Raw genomic sequence first — 18,517 nt, forward strand, 5'->3', positions numbered from 1 at the left:
ATCAGTGGCGGGCTGTGCATTTTACACCTAGGCCTTCAGTGGCGTCCTACATGAATTAATCCATCTCTTCATACCATCATAATGATGCCACGGCTATAGAAACCATAAATATTACACAGTAATGCAGTATAACAGGGCACTACATAACAGACAGGTATCTTATGTAGCGAGAATGAATGCCATTACTAAAGAAAGAAACCCAATTAACAATTGCGCAACACATCATCTGTAGCTTGAATCATTAACCTAAAAAAATGACACAGATACAGTCCATCCGATGTTCTTACAGACATTTATTCACCCAAACGCATTTATACCTTACAGATAGTATTGGTATAAAACAAATAAGGTGATTACATGTGTTTTAAAGTTGACCTAACAATTTAATGTTCTCTTACTGCTTTATTTCGTCTTCACGAGTCTCCCCGCCGGTCTGCCAGCGCACTGCGGGAGGAAAATACTGGTTAGCACAGCTTTACTAGGAAAGTGAGCAAGTAACATTAAAATAATTCATATAAGACGATGAAGAAAAGTGTATAGATGTGTTTTAACGTACCTCTGTGACTCTCATCTCCCCGCTGGTCTGCCTCTGCCAGCGGCGCTGCGGCCGGAGGAAAAGACCGGTTAATACAGCTCCATTCGGGAAACTGAGATATTCTTACGGAGACTTAAACCTGGCTTTATATCGCGCAAATAACATCAGCATACAACGCATCAAGCGATAAAAGAGTCAAAAATGAAAATTAACCTACCATGCTCTAGTGGTTTTTCCATCTTCAGGAGTCTTTCACAGAGCCGGTGCCGAGGAGGTGTGTGGTTGTTTTTCGCAGTCATTAGGACTACTGTTTTTAGATTTACTAAATATAGTAGGGCAAATATTTTTTCAAAATGCACTGAAAATCTAAACCTGAGAAACAGTAATAAAAGTTTTACTAAGTTTTAATAAAATGATTTACAGTGATGCTGTTTGCTTGCTAGTACGCTGACCATCCAATGAAAGGACGAGAAAATGCTGACGTTATCGTTAGCCAGCTAGATGGCCCTGGTGTTGCCAACTCGAAATCTGATTGGTTAAAGCAACGGTTTCATTGCCATTGATTTAAGCTAACAGACGCCAGCACTGTTGATTCTGAAGGCCTTAAGGCAGATTTCTTTGACCCTGGCAACACGATTGCTGAAATATGATTGGATAAAAGCTCTAATATAAACATACACTGCTGGAAGCAGTGCAACCAAGAGAAAAGCTATGAACTGAAGAGAATAGACTATTGGAAATAATTTAATACACATTCATGGAAAAATATATTAAAACTAAATCAGTGATTCTGATAGTGTTTAGGCCAGCAGAGAAGGCTTTGCTGGCCCTGACGACCCACCACTGCCTTTATCCTACCCCATACCTAAACTTAACAACTACCTTACTAACTATTAATAAGCAGCAAATTAGGAGTTTATTGGGGCATAAGTTGTAGTTAGTTAATAGTGAGAATTGGTCCCCAAACTAAAGTGTGACCAAATTAATTTATGCTTAAAACAAGAAAAAATATCTGTCAATGGGGTAATGAAACTTTTTCCCCCTTTGAATTATGTAGATTTTCTAAGCCCGCTGGCAGATATTTTATTCTTGTTTTAATTGTAAACTGCAACTTGATCAATTTCTCATAAAACAAGACGTTTTAACTTATTTCGTTTTGCTTCTCAAGTAAATGTATCTTGAGTTAAGTATCTGTATACATTTGCACTGGAAAATAAGACAAAAATACAGAGGAAATACATCACTTTTGCAGATTGAGCAGAGTAATAGTTATTTCAGTATATACATTTTGTAAAATGAATTAAAAATGAATGGAGATCTGTTGGAGGTTGTATTTTTAAACTCTGAAGCATTGCTAATAAGATGTTTACATTTAGAGAGCATAGTGACATATTGTGTTCCATTACATTTGTTCCTTAAATGTTATTTACATGGTCTGAAAAGAAGTTCTTAAAAAGTCCTAACTTTACTTTCATAAATGTACCTTCATGAGTAGACAAATCTTGTATTATTCTGAAGGGGTTAAGCTTGCTCTAATGACCAGCTGAGTGTATATTGTCCATCTTAATTCAGAGCTACTTACCATATAGATAAATAGATAGATAGATAGATAGATAGATAGATAGACATTAAATATTGATTTGAAATAATTTTATGTGAGAAGAAAGAGAATACAGAGTGATATAAGGCACATATGAGACACTATGTAGGACACTAAAGCCGTCTGTCTTGCATTTCAGCCGCTGTAAAACTCTGTGATTAACTCAGCTGTCATCACTCTTATAAATCTGACTATGTGACTCTCTTCACATTGCTGCAGTAAGTTATCTGAGGTGATTTCACTCTAAATTCTCTCCTTTCCAGTAGTCAAAAAACTTCAAAGATCATTGCGTTAAGTATTACCTATTCCTCACTAGTCACTGGCGGACCCAGCAGTTTACATAGAGTGGTAATATTCTGAGCACTGCCTCGCACATTGCTGTCACACACTCCATCTATCATCCGAAGATTGCAAACGCTGTTCATTCTAGTGAAATAAAATAAAATGCAACCAAATGCAGCACCATCACTGATAAACACTTGCTGAAAAACTTTTGTTTACTTGTTATTTTAAAAAGTTGTCAGTTGAGCAAGATTCAAACTTGCAACATCTTGCACTTAAAGGGATAGTTAAATGAAACTTCTGTCATCATTTACTCACCCTCATTTCGTTCCAAGCCAGTATGAGTTTCTTCAGTGGAAAGCAGATAAATATATTGTAAAAGTCAGTGGAGTCCAAACAAGAAATGACTTTCATTGTATGAACAAACGAAAACAAGACAAAAACAAAATAAATCGAAAGGAAAAGAAACAAAAACAGAAAAAAAACATCACAAAAAAAACAAAACAAAATACCCAAAACACTGAACAGTACGAAAATAAAACACTGGACAAACACTTAACTAACAATAAAAAATTGCCCAACATTTTTTGACTGCAAGATGACCGGTCAAAAAATGTAGAATTTTAGAGAACAAAGTTTTTAGAGATTTTAGAAAGCTGCAAACTAAAGCAATTTAGGTGGTACCTTTTCAAACGTACTTTATTTATGTACTTTATTTACCCCTAAAGGGTACATATTAGTACTTAAATGTACCTTTTGAAAGGGTACCGCCCCAGAGACAGCCTTTGTAGCTTTTTTTTCTGAGAGTGAACACTTGTAGCACACTTGTAGGCTCTTTGAAGTTTGCCTACATAGAGTTGATTCAGAGACAGTTTACTTTCTTGCTATGTTATTTGTATTATGTACAATATAGAGTGACTGGACATTTTATAATATTTGTATATGGTGTGATTGATGTCATTTATTGAAAAATCAGAACCAGTAAGCATGTCTGAAGTATATTGATTAGCCGTCTGGGCATTATATACCCTAGAGAGGCTCATCTACGCTTTCTCTGAAATAAACTTCCAGAAGTTAGAAAAGTAATGTTGATGATTGATCTCAGCATGTGATGCAACTATCTTCAGCAAGCTTCGAGAAGCTGAGACAGGCTCGCTTTGTAGCCATGATTACCCAAACTCCATAGGTTTCTGTTTTATATTTATTTTTACCATAACATCACTTCTCCTTGTGTGAGAGCCCTGTTAGCAGATGCTGTATATAATGTGTCGCTGAAGGGCAGTTTGGAAATTAGCGGTGACATGTTCAAAGTGTCTAGAGGCCTTTTCGGTCTGTGCCTCTTCCCATGCAAACCGCAGACGGAGTGTAAAACAATCCCTCCAGCTGCTGGGAATAATAGACACATCCAAAAAATTAAATAAATATCAGACAGAATTACAACAGAGTGAATTTCATTCCCAGATAAATGGAGGCCCTGCAATAAATCATCTTCATGTCTTGGAAAAATGGTCATTTGAAAAAACAAATTAGCTTGTAAAGAAGCCGTGGACTGTAAGCCATACTAATGATTGAAATTCCTTTACTTTGAAGGACTGAATCCTTTGAACGTGGTATGGAAGATATTACATTGGACAGCATTATTTGGCTGTTCTCAGAAGGAGACTTAGAGGCATCTGATGATTTTTACATGACAGTGAACTCAACATAAACCATTGGTCAGTAATCATGAATTCTGTCTCCGACTGGTCAAAAACTGAGCATGCATTCTTAGATCCGTCATCTGTGGATGTGAAGCACTTAAATGAACCATATAGTTTGCAGTTAAATAATATGTAAATGTAAAACAAAACATGTTGAACAGGCTGTTTAGTGTGCAGACCGAGTGTGTTTGGTCTAGAGCAGCCTGACCTCTTTAGCACTGAATGAGAATCTAACAGGAGTGCTACGAGAATAAGAATAGTAATCATCACTGTTTTCCAGCTGGTCTGCCTGGAGGAATCTAGACGTGGGCTGCATCAATGCTCCCACACGTCAATATCACAAATGCTCTTCTCCACTCTGAAAACTCTGTTCCACACTGTAGGTTTGTGCCTTCTAGGGGTGCGTTCCTCCACTTTTAGCCCACTCAACCAAAATTAGTTGGCTGAAATTAAAATATGTACCTTTGCTGACTCATATTGCAAGCACGTTTCTGATGCAGGCTATGGTTTGCTGTAGTTTTAGATATTATTGATATTTCTTCACAAACAAATGTACATTTATTAGGAGAGATAATCAATAAAAGTGACATTGATCATTTTTTATGTAATTTTATACATTTTATTTCTCCTATCTTGATCGTTATTTCTAGTAAATTGATGTTAAATTATTGACGTCAATTTGATTAAAAATAAAAATAATAAAAGGTGATATAAAACATTCTACAATTCTGACTGATACTGATAAACTATTGTTTTGGCTGATAACTGATGAATGACCAATGTTACTTTTGATCAGTTTAAAAGTATTAATTTTACTTCAAAAATTAAATGAAATTAACAAACTTTTGACATATATCATGCATCCCTAATTTGTATCTGCCTTGTATCAGACTGCCTTGGTATTGTATATCTCAGTGCCAAATCAGTGTGTAATACAGGCAAATTAATACATTCATGTATTGACGTCACATTCATGTAGTGACGTCACAACCTTCTGTCTCCTCAATCTAAATCTTGTTCCACACCGCTGGGCTCCCATCTCTCTCTGTGTTCTTTAGCTAGAACAGCCCTCTGTGTTTAAACTCTGATTCACCTTTTTATATTTCTTGCCACCTCACATCCCATTAAGAGACGAGATGACATGCTTAATTTTCTTAAAGGCCTGTTTCAGGTTGTCCTGCCAATTCTAGGAAGATGGTGGAACGGGTCAGAAAGAGTGTGCTTTTTGGAGTCCCCCAAAAGGCCCAGAAGAGCCCAGATTGTGGCATGCTATCTGTCCTTTCAGTTTATTTAGATGGAGTGGACTGATTAACTTTGTGTGATTTTTAGAACAAAGGCTCCCATTCTTCAGCCTGTGCATTGTTTGGCAGTTAGTTATGTTGTTCCCAGAGTTTTCTGCTGATGTCACAACCCATAGCATATTGGCGTAGCCGGCAGTCTGAGAAAGAGCTGAAGTATAAGAGGAATAATGTGCCGTAATAAAATGCTCTACATAGATCAGCTGCTGTCCTCTCATTGTTTCAATAACCCCTGTCTGCATTCTTTAGGATGTAGAAAAGGTGGAGGAAATCAGTTTGTTAGAGCTGTTAACCTTAATAGGCACTGAATGTTATTTAAACATGCCCCTGAGTCCTGGATGAGCTCTTACTCTAGTTATATGCTTTATCGCACTGCCCACTTCAGTTATTAAAGGCCTTGTTTCTTTCTTTGTTTTTCTCTCTCCTCTCTTTCCTGTTGATATTCTACTGATACAGATACAGTCTCAGAATTGTTCTCAGATTCTTAGAAACTATTCATCTGTGACTTAGACTCAAATTGGTCTGCTGTTGCTATAGATGTGCAGATGTGCTGTATGTGTGTATTATTATATTTATAAACATATATACTTGTATACTATATTCTACCATTCTACAACCAAGTTTGGGGTACTTTTTTGGCATTGAATTGATTAAATAAATCCATTTATAATGTAAGATTTTCCCCATATATATGATAATAAGAAAAGTTTCTCGAGCAGCAAATCAAAATATTAAAATGACATCACAGGGATATATTATATATTAAAATGTATAGAGGTATTTTAAATTGTAATAATATTTCACAATATGACAGTTTGTGTCAAAAACAGAACAATTATACTGATCCCAAACTTTTGAAATTTTGAATAATAAGTGTGTATTATCTAAAAATTATTATTATATAATAATTTATTTTATTTTATTTTACACAACATTTTATATATTAAAACTAAAATATTTTACCATTTTAAAAATCTTAAATATTGGACAGATTTTGTTGCCATTTAGAGGTTTAGGAGAAAATAAAATCTAATGGGCTTTTTACCCTGAGATTAAGAACTTCTTAAATTTCCTATCCTTTTTGGGTGTGATGTATTTCATAATAGCTGCCAGTAGGTAACACATGCATAATTATTTTGGTGATATTGTCAGCATATTAAGAACAACTCCAGATATAGAGCAGACTGTTCTAACCCCAGGCTTACTATATCTTTGTCCCTTCAACATCCCTGTATTCCTTAATGACTTGAGTTGATGTGTTGTGAGTTGAAAGGTAGCCAAAAAGACATGCTTGCTAAAAACCTACTCATTATTCGATGCCTAGAAAGAGCAAGAATTCTCCTTCTCCCCACATTAGTAGTCTAGACACCCCAGAGGCAAGGGAATGAAGATAGCTGACAAATTCCTGACATGAGGATTCTGACACGAGCAGCAAGAATGTCTATTCAGTAGTTAATCTTAATATGCATTTAATGAGAACAATAAACGTGACCTGCCACGGGACCTGCCCGCAGACTCTCACCTTTAGTGAATATTCCACATGTTTGGAGACGCCGCGGTACACGCAGGCGACAAAACTGAAGCCAGAATAGGCATAATTATCAGAGCTCTGCATGCATAGTGCATATATCATATCACCGATGCTTTGATTTTGCATTCATGAAGGATGCGAAGAGTTGATTGCATTGTCTGTCGTGTTAATCTCATTCGCATGTCTCTTCTTCTCTTCCTCCAGCATATGTTTGATTGAGAGCTCCCAGAGGACGTCCCGCAACCGAAAGAGAGCTTGTGCAGCCCAACGGCTGCAATCTACGGCAACTGCATTGCAGCAAGCACTTCCATGGCATCCTATAGCAATTGCATGACCTTTTTGGGTTTTCCAAAGCGGCAACGAGGTGTCTGTTGCTTAGTAGATAAGTCCCGGGGCTCTTAGGGCTTAATGAATCGATGTTGCCGGATCGCTGATGGGTCTGATGAATCCTCACCCCTGAATCTCAGGATACAATCGGCCTCGTGCTCTCAGATAGAGGAGCTCACGTTGATTAGTGATACCGGGGCTCTCAATGTCTCACTGATAACAGCAGAAGGTACCTGTGTCTTGACAAGCCACTCTTTGTGTAATGGTGTGGATCGAATGCCGCCGCTATTCACAGACATAAATAGGTAGAGTGGAATTAAGAAGCACAGGAGTTAAAGGAACACTCCACTATTTTTGAAAATAGGCTCATTTTCCAACTCCCCTAGAGTTAAAAAGTTGAGTTTTACTGTTTTCGAATCCATTCAGCCGATCTCCGGGTCTGGCGGTAGCACTTTTAGCTGCAGCTTAGCATAGATCATTGAATCTGATTAGACCGTTAGCATCTCGCTCAAAAAAGACCAAAGAGTTTCTATATTTTTCCCATTTAAAACTTGACTCTTCTGTAGTTACATCGTGTACTAAGACCAACGGGAAAATGAAAAGTTGTGATTTTCTAGGCCGATATGGCTAGGAACTATACTCTCATTCCGGCGTAATAATCAAGGAACTTTGCTGCCGTACCATGGGTGCAGCAGGCGCAATGATATTGCGCAGCGCCTGAAAATAGGCCAACTTCCGTCAACATAACCAACGTGAATACCTGCTTGCATAGGGAGCGTGCTGGGGACTATTTTCAGGCGCTGCGTAATATCATTGCGCCTGCTGTCATACTGTCTAATGTCATACGATAGCTTTATGTAAGAAATAGAAAGAATTATTGCTAAAAATGTAAACATTATTCACTGAAAATCTTTAATAGATTGAAATTCAAGCATTATTCATTTTTATAATTATACATTGAAAAACTTCACACAAAAGATCAAAATTTAAATCTTTATTCACTGAAACACTTTAATAGATCAAAATGTAAAGATTTTTCACTAAAACTCTTTGCATAATAAACCTAAATTTAAATCACTACTCACTAAAAATCTTTACAGAATAGATTAAAATTTAGATCATTATTCATGGAAAATCTTTTCACAAGAGATTAACATTGAAATCATTATTTACTTGAAAATAAATCTAAATTTAAATCCTTATTCACTGAGAATGTCACATTCATTCCAGTTGTTCTTGACACGCTGATGAACTCATACCAGAAATAGCAATATTCAATTTGTGAATCTTTTCTATGAATCGTTCTTTAAAATGACTCCAGTTTGACTCCAGTCCCAACACTTAGCACGTACATTTTGGTTTGTGCCTCACAAAGAAATATCATATGACTCGCATGGAATATATGTTCGGTGGACTACTTTTATGAACCTTTTTCATCTTTTTAAATTGCTCATTCACTTCCATTACACTGAAAACATTTTTACCTTTTATGTTCCATGGAAAAATGACAGTCAGGTTTGGAGTGACATGAGTATTAGTAAATAATAATAACATTTTCAGTTTTTGGGTGAACTGTCCATTTAAATGTAAATCAGTCACTTTTAAGATTATGGAAATATGTCATTAACCACAGATTAAGAGTCTCCATTCTCTACTCCTGACTGCCATTTTTGTGTCAACAGATTTCTCTGTATTGATGTTCAGGACTAGTTGAGTTTGGATAATGTCCCTGTTCTGTATTTCAGCCCTCTGTTGATGGTGCCAAACACTAATGCTCTTATAGCTATGACTTGCATCATGCTATAAGGCTTTGACGGCCAGTTCTTCTGTGAAAATAAATGATTGAGGGAGGAACAAATCAGACTCCCATGATACACTACTGAGCTCTGTGGTCCTGCGCTCCTCAGATTTACTGCCCGTACTGACACTTCATCACTTTACCCCCTCTGTGTGTGGATATGTAGTTATTGCACAGTGGGACTGCCAGGAGTTACCGTCACACTCTGAGAGACATAAACACACACATGATTTGTTCGAGTTCAAGATGCCATCAGTTGTCTCTAACCAGTGTGGATCCCAGAGCTGCTCTGTTAAAATTGTATGAGTAAAATAATTTTGCTTTGGTTGATTGTACTGCTGTGTTCATAAATCAAACATGTTCTTCCCTGCCCTATGATGATACTTTGTGCAATGACAGAGTGGCTCAATAAAACCGTACCTGCATTCACAGACGGCTGTGTAATTTGTGATATGGTGCTGGGTTTGTTTGTTTCTTCAGAGGACAATATTTTTGGATCTATAGACATGTGGGACTGTATATGTGCAACAAGGTTCATTCTTTCTTTTTCTGTCTCTCTGTTCATCTCTCATAATCCAGTGGATCAGTTTGTCTGCACAACTTCTGCTATTGCGGATATTGTCATCCTGGTCGATGGATCTTGGAGTATTGGGCGAATCAATTTTCGTCTGGTTCGCATGTTCCTTGAAAACCTGGTCAGTGCCTTCGATATGGGAATAGACAAAACCCGGATTGGTGGGTTCCATTAATTCATTCTTATTCACTTGTAATAATTGGTCTGACCTAAAAATAGATTTATAGTAAGTGGATCATATATTAATTTAGACAGCTATAAAGTGCTTTTCAATTTAGATCTGATGTATAAAGTGTCAGTGTGTTCCCTGGATGTGTTTTTTATGTTTTAGGACTGGCCCAGTACAGCGGGGATCCACGAATTGAGTGGCACTTGAATGGCTTCAGCACAAAAGATGCAGTAATAGATGCTGTCAAAAACCTGCCATACAAGGGAGGCAACACTCTCACAGGTAATGTGCTGTGCTTTCCCAGACCTTTTCCATTGTTCCAGAGACACGGATATACTGTGCCTGGTCAAAGTGTTAATATCCAGTCTGATCCTTGTACAAAAGTACAAATCTAAAGTACAAAAAATCATTTACTGTAAGGCATAACAATAAAAACTAAATTGGTATTTCACTTTAGTGGGCAGTTTTTCAGCGCAGAACCTGCATTTTATTCGCTAACCACCCAGTCTAACATGATCAGGCACTATAGGTGCTATTTATTGTAGCAGTGTAAATTCATATATCACAATTGCACCTTTATGTCTTACAGTTGTGACTTACTTTCCCATAATTGCAGTTTTAGTTCTCAGAATTGTGACTTGTGTTCTCATAATTGATTTTGGATCTCACAATTGTGAATTACTTTCTCGTAATTGTGATTTTATTTCTCACAATTGTGACTTTATTTCACATAATTGTGATTTTATGTCTCACAACTGGGATTTGCTTTCTCATAATTGTGATTTTATTTCTCACAATTGTGACTTTATTTCTTGTAATTGTGACTTAATGTCTCACAATTTGATTTGCTTTCTCGTAATTGCGATTTTATTTCTCCCAATTGTGAATTTATTTCTCGTAATTGTGACTTAATGTCTCACAATTTGATTTGCTTTCTTGTTATTGCGATTTTATTTCTCACAATTGTGACTTTATTTCTCATAATTGTGACTTAATGTCTCACAATTTGATTTGCTTTCTTGTAATTGCAATTTTATTTCTCAAAATTGTGACTTGCTTTCTCGTAATTATGATTGTGTAAAATGTTTGTAATATATAACTCACAATTGTGACTTTATTTTTTGTAATTATGACTATTTTTTGTAATTGTGATTGTATATCTCAAAATACTTTCTCATAATTGCGACTTTATTTCTTGTATTTGCGATTTTGTATCTCACAATTGTGACTCTCGTAATTACAGTTTTATTTCTCATAATTGTGTCTGTTAAAATGTAAACTTTTTTTTTTTGCGATTTTATTTCTTGTACTATAATCGTGACTTCATTTTTTGAAATGCTGATGTTCACCAGATGTTTTAGAAGTCATTCTTGTGCTTTCTTTCTTTAAAATAAACTCTGATTGGTTTGATATTTTGTTATCTAGAGCAATGATCTGACATTATATCACAGTTGTGACTACTACTCATAATTTGTTTTTTTTTTTTGTTTTTTACTTCTCATAATTGCAACTTTATAGGTCACAATTGCTTTTTTTCTTGTATTTGCGTATTTGAAACTCTTTCATTTAATGTTTTGGTCTGTCTAGGTCTTGCTCTTACCTACATCCTGGAGAACAGCTTCAAACCTGAGTCTGGGGCTCGTAGCAATGTTCCCAAAATTGGAATTCTGATAACTGACGGCAAATCCCAGGATGACGTTATCCCACCTGCTCAGACCCTGAGAAGTGCTGGAGTCGAGTTATTTGCCATTGGTATTAGAAGATTCCTTAATGCATCTAGTTCATCCAGTTTAATATATGCAGTATGTAGAAAAAGTATCCAGCTAGTGAAAAATAAACAAAGCTTTTCAGAAGTCATTTATGAATTTTATCACTAATAAGTATTTACAAAATCTTCCAAAAGATTGTAAACTGTCAACACAGACACATTATCAACACAAGCTATTTATTATAGATATTCCAGAAGCATGGAATATGAGCTGTGTGAAAATGGTTGTGCGTAGGTGTGAAGAATGCTGATGAGAACGAGCTGAAGGCCATCGCCTCTGAACCAGAGGAAACACACGTTTATAATGTGGCAGACTTCAGTATCATGAGCACTATAGTGGACGGCCTGACCAATAAGGTGTGTGATGGAGTGGAGCAACAAGACAAAGAAATTAAACGTGAGTGTTTTAATTGCTGTTTAAACTTAGATACAGTATGTGATGTGTGGAAGGCATCTAAAGCCTCATGATTTCCTCATGATTGACAGGAGATTCTTCCACTGAAGAGACGGCGTCTCCACCCCAAGACTTGGTCACTTCTGAGGTGACTGCACATAGTTTTCGAATGACCTGGACTCATACGCCTGGCAGTGTGGAAAAATATCGGGTTGTTTACCATCCAACCGGGACAGATATTCTGGAAGAGGTGACCAATAAGAGCAACTTTCAAATATGCTACTCAACTATTAGCAATGCCACAAAACATCCTCTAAGTTTATCCGAAACCAAACCTTCCACCTAAAACCCACTTAAAGGCATAGTTCACCCAAAATCATTTATCATTTACTTATCTTCAAATCATTCCAAACCTGTATGAATTTATATATAATGAAAGTCTATGAGGTCCGAAACCACATTCAGCCCCATGACTTACATTGTATGGCCACATTTGACCAAAATGTCTTTTGGAAGATACAGTAGATGACCTTATAGTCAGAGGTCCTACTACTTAAGTCAGCTGATGTTCACCAGATGTTTTAGAAGTCATTCTTGTGCTTTCTTTCTTTAAAATAAACTCTGATTGGTTTGATATTTTGTTATCTAGAGCAATGACAGTCTTACATTTTTAACTGTGGCTTAAATGTCAAAATACTTTTTAGTGCCTCTTTTATCTTTTGTTCTATTTCCAGTTTTTTTTTTGTGGTGGGTGTCAGCACGATACTATAAATATTATGTGCTGCACAATATGTGCCACATTATTAAACACTGCAGAGTTTTTTTGGTCTTATTTTTCACAAGCATTCTCCAAACTGCTGTGCTAGGCATCACAAACCACTGTTTTTATGCTGTACAGATTGTGGTGGGCGGCACGAAAAATTCAGTCGTGTTGCAGAATTTGAACTCTCTGACTGAATACGAGATTGCTGTGTTCGCTGTGTACCGCAGCGCAGCAAGTGACGCTCTGAGAGGCAGCGAGATCACGCGTGAGTCATACTCTAGACTTGCCACGACCAACATTGACTATACAGAACATTTCATATCACATGCGTTACAGCCTCGTGTCCTTCAACACCATTTCACTGTAAAACAGTAATTACCCACAAACTACATGCCTATTTCTTTTTCCTAAATGCCCTTTACTGTAATTCTTTCATCACCTTCTAATATGCAATATGTTTATTTCCTAACCACTACTTTAGAGCAGACGCATGTCAGTCAACTCAAGAACACAGGACTGAAGTCTGCAGTATTTAGTGGTTGATTAGGATGTTTAAAGTCTTTTAGGTTTCTGGTGGAATATAGAGTTATGCTAAAGACTATTCATGTGTGCTTGTTCTAGAATGAAAAAATGTTCTGCTTCTCTCACACTCCATCAAAGTCACACTCTTCCCAGAATCCAACTCAGAACACACTTCTGATCTTTGCAAATCTTTTACACACACATCCAAACCCCCCCCAAAAAAACACTCAAGATACTGTACACATGCACTGCAAACAAATAGTTTTCATAATCAGTATTTTTCCAGTAAAACAAGATTTAAATGAGAAGCTAAATTGTGTTAGATTTTAAAACGTGTTTTCTGAGATGTAATTTGGATTTAAAACAGAATGTAATCATGTAAATTAAATGTAATTATTAACATTTTTTTTTACATTTTAACTTTAACATTTATTAACACTTTCTAAAGCATTATTTTTCTTAAAAATATTATGAATTATAAATTATTCTTTAAAAAATACAAAAATTGTATTAAAAATGAATTTCCTTATTAAAAATGTTTAAATTTTAAATTAAATATATATTGTTTAATTACATTCTTGTAGTCTTAATATCTTATACAACTTTGCTTGCACTTACATATAAATTAAGATAAATTAATTAAAAATTTAAATCTTAAATCTTAGATTTTTTCCCCTGACAATAATTAAGAATTATAAATTATGATTATAAATTTTTCTCACATGCATTTATCTTGTTTTCTGTACTTTTACTGTAAAATAAGACAAAAATATAGATTTATAAAATTATTGCAATGTACACACTCACTCACGTGCAAACACAAAAAAACACTGTCTGTCTTTGTTGAGTACGGATGTCTAATTTGTATTTATGTGTGTATCTCAGTGGCTCTGCCAACAGTGAGTGATCTCAAGGTGTACGATGTGACAGACAACAGCATGAGAGCCCGTTGGAGGGATGCAGAAGGGGCTTCTGGGTACATGATCCTTTACGCTCCACTGAGCAGTGAGACTACAGATGAAAGAGAGGTGAGGCTGCAAATTGTCTTTGTGAATGTGCCTGTCTGTGTTTGAGTAAACGTTAAGCCCGCGCCGGCATTATGACACTGCCACCAAAATAGTAGCTTTGCTGTTACACTCTTTTCATGGGAGCTGTAGAAGAAGAATAGCATTCATCATGTTTGAGTTCCCTTGGTTGCACTTCAATCTGTGTTTCAGCAGCCATTATGCTGCTCTAAAGGTGTTGCCATTGTTTTTGGGATACAGCTAAAGGTGGATGAGTCGGTGACTGATGTGGAACTGACTGGATTGATTCCTGACTCAGAGTACACCGTTACGGTCTATGCCATGTTCGGAGAGGAGGCCAGTGATCCCGCTACTGTTCAGGAGACCACCAGTGAGTGTCCAGGCCAATCTGTTTTAAATTTAAACATGCAATCAGTTTTCTTTCCAACTCTTATTTGTACAATGTCCAGTGTTTAATGGTTCTGTTTTGAATTCAATTCAGAATAATGCACATTAATAAACACAATAATGTGTTTAAATGTGCTCCAAGTAATAGGGCTGGGTGGTGTAGATAAAATAGTTCAATATTTTCATTATATTCATTCAATTTTTAAATAATATTTGAACTACAGGTGCATCTCAATAAATTAGAATGTCGTGGAAAAGTTCATTTATTTCAGTAATTCAACTCAAATTGTGAAACTCGTGTATTAAATAAATTCAATGCACACAGACTGAAGTAGTTTAAGTCTTTGGTTCTTTTAATTGTGATGATTTTGGCTCACATTTAACAAAAACCCACCAACTCACTATCTCAACAAATTAGAATACTCCATAAGACCAATAAAAAAAAACATTTTTAATGAATTGTTGGCCTTCTGGAAAGTATGTTAATTTACTGTACATGTACTCAATACTTGGCAGGGGCTCCTTTTGCTTTAATTACTGCCCCAATTCGGCGTGGCATGGAGGTGATCAGTTTGTGGCACTACTGAGGTGGTATGGAAGCCCAGGTTTCTTTGACAGTGGCCTTCAGCTCATCTGCATTTTTTGGTCTCTTGTTCCTCATTTTCCTCTTGACAATACCCCATAGATTCTCTATGGGGTTCAGGTCTGGTGAGTTTGCTGGCCAGTCAAGCACACCAACACCATGGTCATTTAACCAACTTTTGGTGCTTTTGGCAGTGTGAGCAGGTGCCAAATCCTGCTGGAAAATGAAATCAGCATCTTCAAAAAGCTGGTCAGCAGAAGGAAGCATGAAGTGCTCCAAAATTTATTGGTAAACGGGTGCAGTGACGTTGGTTTTCAAAAAACACAATGGACCAACACCAGCAGATGACATTGCACCCCAAATCATCACAGACTGTGGAAACTTAACACTGGACTTCAAGCAACTTGGGCTATGAGCTTCTCCACCCTTCCTCCAGACTCTAAGACCTTGGTTTCCAAATGAAATACAAAACTTGCTCTCATCTGAAAAGAGGACTTTGGACCACTGGGCAACAGTCCAGTTCTTCTTCTCCTTAGCCCAGGTAAGACGCCTCTGACGTTGTCTGTGGTTCAGGAGTGGCTTAACAAGAGGAATACGACAACTGTAGCCAAATTCCTTGACACGTCTGTGTGTGGTGGCTCTTGATGCCTTGACCCCAGCCTCAGTCCATTCCTTGTGAAGTTCACTCAAATTCTTGAATCGATTTTGCTTGACAATCCTCATAAGGTTCCACGACATTCTAATTTATTGAGATGCACCTGTATATCTCAAATGGCTTTTTTTTTTCTCAATGAAATCAAACCTGGTTTCAACCAAGTTATGTAAAACCAAAAATGTTTAATGCAATATTAAAATTCTGTTAAGATGTACATTTTATATGTTCAAACAACATTTTAATTTACACTACTGTTAAAACATTTGGGGTGTTTAAAGTTATTTAACATCTTTGAAATACAGTAAATATTTTATGCTCACAAAGCCTATTTTTATTTGGTCAAAATGCAGTAAAAACAGTAATATTGTGAAATATCAGTGCAGTTTTAAATAACAGTAAAATATAATTGATGTGATGGCAAAGCTGAATTTTCAGCATTCATTTCTCCAGTTGAATCTGTCCTTCCTGAATAAAAGGGAAAAAAAATCCTACTCTCCTTAAACTTGAATGACAGTGTACTATATGAAAAATATATCTCACTGAAACTGGCTATTTGAACTGTTTCATTAAAATGAATCAAAATTACCAGCTGCAGATTTAAATTAAAGATGTTACCTTGTCTTAACGCTCTCATTCTCATGAGTTGCAAATTGCAAGACAAGGACGCAATGTGTTTTTTGGAAAATTAATTAACTGTGTTAAAAAGTGCATTAAAATCATTGTGACTTCAATGTTGCAACAATGTCACTTAATATTCAATAAGTGCCAGTGACTGATCATTAGTCCCTGTCTTCCTGCAGTGTCCCTGAGACCTCCACGTAACCTGCGGGTCACTGAAGTTGACCACAGCTCTGTGCGACTCAACTGGGACGCAGCGTCCAGTAAGGTTAAGGGCTACCGTGTCATGTATATGAAGACAGATGGTGTCCAGACCAGTGAGGTGATCACTACATGACAAGCACTCGTTTCTCTATTAAACAAACATGTACTCATTCACTCTCACACTCTGTTAATCAGATAAATAGTACATAAAATTATTCAAATGAATAATGGCCGGGGTGGGGGTCTTGCAGTTGTTTTTAAAGAAAAGTTTAAATGTAGACTTTTACCCTCGGACTCTTTTTGTTCGTTTGAATCTCAGTTAATTACATTGAATTCTTTTAAGTCTGTGCTATGTGTTTTAATTTATAGACCCCCAAACTCTCATGGGGATTTTATACAAGAATTCTCTGAACTGTTATCTGCAATTGTCCCCTCTTTTGACAAAATTTTAATTTTGGGGGATTTCAATTTACATGTGTGTTGCCCGTCAAAGCCCTTGGTCAGAGATTTTTTTAATTTATTAGAGTCATTTGATCTTTTACAGTGTGTTTTTGGTCCAACTCATGAGCATGGTCATACTCTTGATCTTGTTCCAGACAATCACATTTGATTATTTGCACAGCCCTAATGCCAGCATATGCTGGGTGGTGGGTGTGGATTTCTGCAAATTATTTTTCCAAGCACAGAACAGACAGGGCCCATTGGTATTCATTATCATGAGCCCGGCAAAAACAAATATTGTCTGCTTGCCGCAATGCTGATTTAACATGTACATGTATGTGCATATTTTGTCGTATTTTCCTCCTGCAACAGAATTTACAATATCCGCTGCACACAGAGTCTGCAATTTACTCCAGCTGGAAAGCAGGAATGGATGCTTTCTCTGTCCTGGACAAAGCATCACTTTCTAGGCAGGCTGTTACATTCAGTAATCACTGATTGGCTGCTGGAATCTATAATAGATCTGGGACTTCATTTCCTGAGTTTCATTGTTCTGTGGGTGTCCTGACATTGTCATTGTAGCAATCAGGTTATGTGGTGAAATTTCTAGGGAATACAGGTGCATCTCAATAAATTAGAATGTCGTGGAAAAGTTCATTTATTTCAGTAATTCAACTCAAATTGTGAAACTCGTGTATTAAATAAATTCAATGCACGCAGACTGAAGTAGTTTAAGTCTTTGGTTCTTTTAATTGTGATGATTTTGGCTCACATTTAACAAAAACCCACCAACTCACTATCTCAACAAATTAGAATACTCCATAAGACCAATAAAAAAAAACATTTTTAATGAATTGTTGGCCTTCTGGAAAGTATGTTCATTTACTGTACATGTACTCAATAACTTGGTAGGGTCTCCTTCTGCTTTAATTACTGCCTCAGGGTGTGTGTTCACGGCTGTGTGTGTGCACTTTGGATTGGTTAAATGCAGAGCACTAATTCCTAGTATGGGTAACCGTACTTGGCCACATGTCACGTCACTTTCACTTTCACTTATCTCATTCAGAGCTTGTACCGGCCCCGTTCAGCCTGATGACATCAGAGGTGACCTCAGAGAGTTTCCGGGTCAGCTGGTCACATCCTGCCAGGGATGTGGTGCTCTATAAGATGAACTGGTCACCCACTGAAGGAGGAGAAGAGAGAGAGGTCAGTCAATTACCAGTACAATGATTAGTGATGTGCTACAGCTAGAGGGTACTTGGCTTTGCTTTTTAATTGTATTTCTTTATTTTTTTTATATATATAATATAATATAATATAAAACAAAAGTTTGGGGTCAGTTA

At 36.6% G+C, this 18,517-nt stretch overlaps 1 protein-coding gene across 1 annotated transcript in view; it reads left to right on the forward strand.

Annotated features, from left to right (window-relative positions):
* LOC107707159 (collagen alpha-1(XIV) chain-like) overlaps positions 1 to 18,517 on the forward strand; it is a 141,843-nt gene that overhangs the window by 38,395 nt on the left and 84,931 nt on the right. The window contains exons 6-15 of the mRNA XM_016511076.1: positions 9,651 to 9,806; positions 9,977 to 10,096; positions 11,402 to 11,566; positions 11,818 to 11,979; positions 12,069 to 12,226; positions 12,875 to 13,004; positions 14,147 to 14,289; positions 14,527 to 14,656; positions 16,712 to 16,846; positions 18,241 to 18,380. Of these exons, the coding sequence (XP_016366562.1) occupies positions 9,651 to 9,806; positions 9,977 to 10,096; positions 11,402 to 11,566; positions 11,818 to 11,979; positions 12,069 to 12,226; positions 12,875 to 13,004; positions 14,147 to 14,289; positions 14,527 to 14,656; positions 16,712 to 16,846; positions 18,241 to 18,380 (1,439 nt within the window). The remainder of the gene's footprint in view (positions 1 to 9,650; positions 9,807 to 9,976; positions 10,097 to 11,401; positions 11,567 to 11,817; positions 11,980 to 12,068; positions 12,227 to 12,874; positions 13,005 to 14,146; positions 14,290 to 14,526; positions 14,657 to 16,711; positions 16,847 to 18,240; positions 18,381 to 18,517) is intronic.

Source organism: Sinocyclocheilus rhinocerous, unplaced genomic scaffold, assembly GCF_001515625.1.
Source record: "Sinocyclocheilus rhinocerous isolate Xijiao unplaced genomic scaffold, SAMN03320098_v1.1 scaffold1046, whole genome shotgun sequence".
In the NCBI taxonomy this organism is placed as follows: Eukaryota; Metazoa; Chordata; class Actinopteri; order Cypriniformes; family Cyprinidae; genus Sinocyclocheilus; species Sinocyclocheilus rhinocerous.